The sequence below is a fragment of the Myotis davidii genome, unplaced genomic scaffold (assembly GCF_000327345.1).
Source record: "Myotis davidii unplaced genomic scaffold, ASM32734v1 scaffold109, whole genome shotgun sequence".
NCBI lineage: Eukaryota > Metazoa > Chordata > Mammalia > Chiroptera > Vespertilionidae > Myotis > Myotis davidii.
This window is the reverse complement of record NW_006300368.1, coordinates 946,577-953,196: the sequence shown is the minus strand read 5'-3', so window position 1 is coordinate 953,196 and position 6,620 is coordinate 946,577. Positions and strand designations below refer to the sequence as shown.

Below are 6,620 nucleotides of genomic sequence, written 5' to 3'. Positions count from 1 at the left end.
CGCTTCCGGCCTCCCCCCGGAGTCGCCCGCAGCCTGGGAACTTACCAGCTGGTGGTCGTTGATCACGATCAGCTCCACATACTTGGTCTCACTGTGCACTGTAGGGTGGCCCCGGCGGACCTGGGGGGTGGGTGGGCACTTGGAATCAGTCCCCTCCACGCCTGGCGTCATGGCCAAGCCATGGACAGACTTAGGCGCCTGGACTCCATCCAGGGACAATACTAGCCCCCACTGGCAAGGGTATCATTTCTTCCCAGCCTTGGTAGGAGGGCAGGCAACCCTGTTAGCCCACCGTGGGGACACAGGGAATGAGGTGGGGGGCTCCCTCCCAGAGATGGCGCCCTGGCTCCAGCCACCTCAGTCTGAGCTCTTTGCCCCAGCCCCGGCTGGGGGTGTCCTCCTGCTCTGGACCACAGCCTGAGGTCTCTGCAGCCCGAGGTCTGTGCGGGCCCCGTACCTGCCTTTTCCTTCTCAGCCTCGGCCGGTCCGGAGGAGCAGAATGGACCGGGGCGGCGAACAGGCAGTCTGGGGGAAGGGAGAGGTGAGGGGGGGGGGCGCACAGCCGGTCCCCTCCCCAGCCCCTCTTTTCCTCCTTTACCTGGTTCCCTGCATCCAATGGGGGCTGGGAGGAGCGGGGTCCGGTAAATGAGGTGGGGATGTGGTCCCTGTAACGAGGGGAAATTAGCTCTTGGAAGGCTGGCTAGGTCTGCTCTGAGCCCAGCGGGGAGGGGGGACAGCTCCCGCCCTCCCCGCCCCCCCGCCCAGAGTGACCCAGAACTGGCCAGAGCTCCCATGTCGGATCTGATCTCCCAGATGCTCAGATTCCAGGGTCAGGACCTGGGGGCGCCCTGAGAGATAGGGGCTGAGGACACAAGAGCCCAATGGAAGGTTCCTTGGGGGACAGCGGGGACATTGGAGCTGGGGGACAGCGGGAGGGAATCAGAGCCGGGGTCACCGAGGGCAGTGAGGCTGAGGTTACCAAGGGGGGAGGAGGGGACAGTGACAGCCATGAGGATGAGCATGGCAGGGCTGTCCGAGGGAACAGTGAAAGCTCACCCGGGGGGCTTCCCGAGGCCCGGCCATCTCTCTGGGCTCCACGATGTAGGTGAAATTCCCGTCGGAGAAGACCCCACTGCAGAGAGAGGCGCCACAGCTCCCCACCACCCCAGGCCGGGGCTGGAGGCTTTTCCCGGCCGCCCAGCCCCTCCCCATACTCACTGCAGCCCTTGGCAGGTGGAGAGAGCAGCAAAGGAGTGGGGGTTCCCTCGGAGCCGCCCCTGGTAATAGCAGTGGTCTCCCGCCCCCTGGAGGAGCAGCAGAACGTTAGCGGACATGCCCCTGCCCTGGCATGAAGGCGGGAGGACAGGTGCGGGCCCCTAGAGGTGCCCCGGTGCAGGTGGCTGCAGGCCTGGAGACACTGGGTTTGACTCCTAATTGGCCGTTTCACCCGGGCAATTTCCTAGCCCTCTTTGGGCCTCCGTCACCTCACCTACAAAATGAGGAAGTCAGACTACATCTGTGGTTCTTAACCATTAGTTGGGGTTGATGCAGGGACCCCAGGCTCCTTTGAGAAGAATCGCATTCATATAGCACCTACTATGTGCCACACAATTTCACACAGAGTGTGTTCACAGATGCCACTGCCTCCGTGGACCACCCCTGGGCACCTGGTCTGTGTCTGAGGAACTGTGAGCAGCATGTGTCCTCCTGGCCCAGCTCGTGGGTCAGAGGGGACCAGCAGCCCCTCCCCTGCTTCCTGCAGAATTACTTGTGCTCCAGTTACTGAACAGGCTATTTATAGATACTCATTCATCTTGGCCGGGTCCCGGGGCCTCCAGGGCTGGCACCGTCGTATCCCAGGCAGCCAGGGATTCCCAGGGCCTTGGTGCTGAGCGAAAGGACAGCTCCCCAACAGCCCCCTCCCAGAATGCCTGGGCGCGGAGCAGTGAGGGTGCCTGAATGCCTCCATGCTGGGCAGAGAGCTGGCTGGGCTCAGGCCTCTGGAGCTGGGCAAGAGAGGAGCTCAGGGCTCCACACCCCCTTTGACATGCCACCCCGACTGCGACCCTCCAAACCTCAACCTGGGGAGAAACGGAGGGTCCGGAGGGGCCAGGCCCATTCCAAGCGTAAAGGACACCCCTGACCCCATCTCAATGGCCTCCTGTCCTTCCCAGAGTCACTCACCGTGCTACGCTGGGTTGTCCCCTCGCGGCTGAAATGGCGCTCCACGTATTTGGAGGAGAGGAGGTGACTGGAGCAGAAGGGGCAGGAGGAAGGAACCGGTCACTGGTGGGTCTGGGCCGGGCTGGGTCCCGCCTCAGCTCAGATCCAGACCCCCTGCCCGGCTCAGTCTCCCCACCCCAGCCATCCAGCCAGCTAGCCAGCCCAGCCCAGCCATGCCTGCTCCCCCGCCGGTCGCCCCTCCTCCCAGGCTCGAGGCCACACTCACTGGTTCAGCTCCAGGTCCAGAGTGAAGTTGGAGTTGAAGGCTGGGATGACGAAACTCACCTGGGCCAGGTGGACAGGCTGGGGTGGGGAGAGGGCAGAGGGAGGGTCAACCTGGGGAGGCCTGAAGGTGGAAACTGGGGAGTCAGGGGAACCCCAGGACAGGGAGTAGCCCTGGGGAAAGGAGGGCTGTGGGTCAGGGCACGGTGTGCAGCGGAGGGGCCGGTGCCAGCCCACCCTCTCTGGGGCCAGTCTCGGGAGCAGCCGGGATGGGGAGGGCAGCTTGGCCCGCTCCCTGCCCAGGCCAGGCCCTCCCTGGTGTCGGCAGGGCTGCCCCACCCTCCGGTGGACTGAAGGGAGGCCCTCAGAAGTATTACAGGTAAGGGGCAAACAGGAGGTGGGGTGCAGTGTGACCCTGGGAACCTGCTGAGGCGGTGCCTTCCTTCCTGCCTCCCTACCCCGGCCCAGCCTCAGTTTAAGGAGGACCTTGGACTCTGCAGATAGGGGTGGAGTGGGCTGGCGTTGGGGTGATGGGCTGATGCCATCCTGTCAGGACGAAAGAACTTGGCTCCTGTACCCCAAGTCCATTGCCCAAAGCGGCTCATCTTTAATATTTCAATCCCATGGTTAATTTTTAAACACGGAAGTTTTCCTGATAAATTTTTCAGAGGGGCCTTTTCAGTGGGGCTGGGAGGCTCCAGGTTGTCATGACAACGCACCAGGCCTGAACAAGCTACTGTGGGGGTTGGAGACGCCAGACCTGAAGCTAGTGTGCCCAGAGGGAAAGCCACCCCGAGAGCAGAAGGGACAGGAGAGTTTGGGTGGAGGGGGAGTTGGCCTCCTCAGCTGCCAGATCCCCACCCCAAGCCTCAGGTCCTACAAAGATCGGGAGGTACGGGAGAGGTGGGGGGGGATGGGAGGGCTGGAGCCTTCTTTCTACCCGGCCTGTTTAAGAACTGGAATCCAGGCCCCCCGATGAGGGTCCCACCACTGGGCCATAAAGAGGGGAGGATTTGTCTGTGCCCCTCTTTTGGGAGGAGCAGGTTGCAGGACAGAAGGAAGCCCTGCGTCATGAAATCCCGTCGTCCCACGCTAGCTGGCTCCCTCGTCAACCACCTAGATTTCCACCGAGCAGTTATCATGTGCCCGGCACTGTTCCAAATGCTTTACACGTCTTGTCGTATTTGATCGTCCCAACAACCCAGTGGGACAGATACCACTGGTTCCCTGTCTGACAGGAAGCTGAGCTGCAGCGATGCTGACTGACTTGCCCAAGGTCACACATCCAGGAAGTGGTGGAGCCCGGCCGGCGTGGCTCCGTGGTTGAGCGTCAACCTCTGAACCAGGAGGTCACGGGATGATTCCTGGTCAGAGCACATGCCCAGGTTGCAGGCTCGATCCCCAGTGTGGGGCGTGCAGGAAGCAGCCGATAGATGATTCTCTCTCATCATTGGTGTTTCCAACTCTCTCTCCCTCTCCCTTCCTCTCTGAAATCAATAAAACTATATTTAAAACAAACAACAACAAAACAAAGAAGTGGTGGAGCTGGGGTTCAAGCCTAGCAAATCAGCTTCTAGGCCAGTGATGGCAAACCTATGACACGCGTGTCAGAGGGGACACGCGAACTCATTTTTTTGGTTGATTTTTCTTTGTTAAATGGCATTTAAATATATAAAATAAATATCAAAAATATAAGTCTTTGTTTTACTATGGTTTCAAACATCAAAAAATTTCTATATGTGACACGGCACCAGAGTTAAGTTAGGGTTTTCAAAATGCTGACACGCCGAGCTCAAAAGGTTCGCCATCACTGTCCTAGGGCCATCTGACCCCAAAGGTGAGATAAGATGGAAATGGCCCGGGTCCATGAGAGACCCTGGGAGAGGGGGTGAGTTGGGGCAAAGGGCCAGATCTTGGATAGACAACCCTCTGAGCCTCCAGGACACTGACTCACCCCATCCCAGGCTGACTGAGGCTCCAAGCTCCATCCTGAACCCCTAGAGCAGCGGTTCTCAACCTGTGGGTCGAGACCTTTGGGGGTCAAACGACCCTTTCACAGGGGTCGCCTAAGACCATCGGAAGACATATATAAGTACATATTGTTTTTGTGATTAATCACTATGCTTTAATTATGTTCAATTTGTAACAATGAAAATACATCCTGCATATCAGATACTTACATGATGATTCATAACAGTAGCAAAATTACAGTGATGAAGTAGCAACGAAAATAATTTTATGGTTGGGGGTCACCACAACATGAGGAACTGTATTAAAGGGTCGCGGCATTAGGAAGGTTGAGAACCGCTGCCCTAGAGCATCGGTCACACTTAATAGAAAGTCAAGGACAAGTAGTCACTGCTTCCCTCTCCTCCCCACTGGCCTGGACCACCTCTGCTCTGCCCAGCCCCGGGGCAGGGCGGGGGGCGGTGAGAAGAGGGAGACCAAATACCCCGGCAGGTTTGTCGGTTCCCACCCAAACAGGGTGGGGAGACAGGAGCTTATCCCTCTCAGAAGGATGAGGAAGACCAGGCAACCCACCTCGGTCCCCAGGATCTCTGTACCCCAGGCACCCGGGAAGGGGGCTCCTGCTGGCACCAGAGTCCTCAGACTCCCAAGCAAGCTTTAGGCCCATGCTCAATCAAAGCCAAACTGCTCCTGGCCCGGCCCTACTCCTGCCCATGACCTGCCCCTGACCCCTCACATCATTCCCCGGGAGCCCCTCCTGTCCCCTGTCACCCTCCCTCCCCTGGGCCCAGCTCAGCACAGCTGGTGACCGGCTGGCCAGGCCTCGGCCCTATGCCCTGCTCTTGCCTCTTGCTCCCTTGCTCCCCGGCCATCCGACTCTCACGTGCTGCGGCTCATTTGATCTCAACCTGCCCAGGATGTCTCAGGATGTCTGGTGCTCATCTTACAAAAGCCAGGCAGAGACCCAGGGAAAGGCACTTGGAGGTGACTGGCCCAGGGCCACGCTGGGGAGGTGCAGGGTCAAGTCTCACTCTCAGGCTGGCGTTGGTGCCACGGCAGCTGTGGCCACCTGGCTGGAGTGGCATGCCCTCCCCAAGGCTTCCCTGTCGCCGGCTCATCCGGCCATCTGACACTTGCTTGCACCCGGTGTCGGACCTGACCCGACAGAGTGAAGAGGGAAGGAGGCAAAGATCCCGCTGAAATCCCAAAAGACAAATGCGGAGGCCAGGGCTCACCCCAGACCTACAGAGCGGTCTTGGGAAGGGGGAGACAAAGGATCTTTAGGGTTCCCCAACGCCCTAGAACATCTGAACACCCAGGCACTGTCCCCCAGAGAGTCACCCTGAATCCTCCTCCAGAACCGCCACCTCCTGCCTCGACCTCCTCCTCCTCACCCTCTACTGCACCCACCAGCCCACAGGCAGTGGTTCCCAACCTTGGCTGCACATTAGAATCACCTGGGAATCTTTTTAAAATCCTGATTTCTGGGCCCCACCCTCTGAAAATTCTGTTTCTTTGCTACTAATGTTGTGGCCTTACCCCATAACAAAGAAACAGAATTTCTGGAGGATGGGGCCCGGAAATCAAGATTTTAAAAAGATTCCCAGGTGAGTCTAATGTGCAGCCAAGGTTGAGAACCACTGCCACAGAGGCTTCGGCCCCGCTGCTCCTGGCCGTTAGGCAGTCCTTCACATCTCGATTCAGCGTTTCACCTGGGTGACCATCAGTCCCTGGAGCACAGGCTGCACCTGCCGTTTTCCCTGCCGGGCTCATCCGAAGGCCTGAGTGAGCTGCTTAGCCTCTCTGAGCCTCAGTTTCCCCATCAGTGAAATAGGGTTGTCGTGAGGATTAAATGAAAGCTCCCCTTTAAAAAAATATTTTTATTGATTTCAGAGAGGAAGGGAGAGGAAATGAGAGATAGAAACATCAATGATGAAAGAGAATCACTGATAAGCTGCCTCCTGCACACCCTCCACTGGGGATCGAGCCCACAACCCAGGTGTGTGCCCTTGATGAGAATCGAACATGGGACCCTTCAGTCTGCAGGCTGACACTCTATCCACTGAGCCAAACCGGTCAGGGTGTAACAATTATTTCTTTACTGGCCTTCCCTTAGAGCCTATTCTTCCAAAGCCTTTATTTCACTTTGATTTGCTAAAATTTGTTTGCCTCTACTTTTTTTTTTTTTTTTTTGGATATTGTTTTTA

General features: G+C 58.0%; 1 protein-coding gene across 1 annotated transcript in view; it reads right to left on the bottom strand.

Moving 5' to 3' along the window:
* Nucleotides 1-6,620, bottom strand: part of ADAM11 (ADAM metallopeptidase domain 11) — an 18,203-nt gene that overhangs the window by 6,623 nt on the left and 4,960 nt on the right. Inside the window, exons 2-8 of the mRNA XM_006776874.2 lie at nt 2,450-2,526; nt 2,185-2,251; nt 1,219-1,304; nt 1,057-1,132; nt 599-665; nt 458-525; nt 4-120 (exon numbers count right to left, since the gene is read on the bottom strand). Coding sequence (XP_006776937.1) covers nt 4-120; nt 458-525; nt 599-665; nt 1,057-1,132; nt 1,219-1,304; nt 2,185-2,251; nt 2,450-2,526 — 558 coding nt within the window. The remainder of the gene's footprint in view (nt 1-3; nt 121-457; nt 526-598; nt 666-1,056; nt 1,133-1,218; nt 1,305-2,184; nt 2,252-2,449; nt 2,527-6,620) is intronic.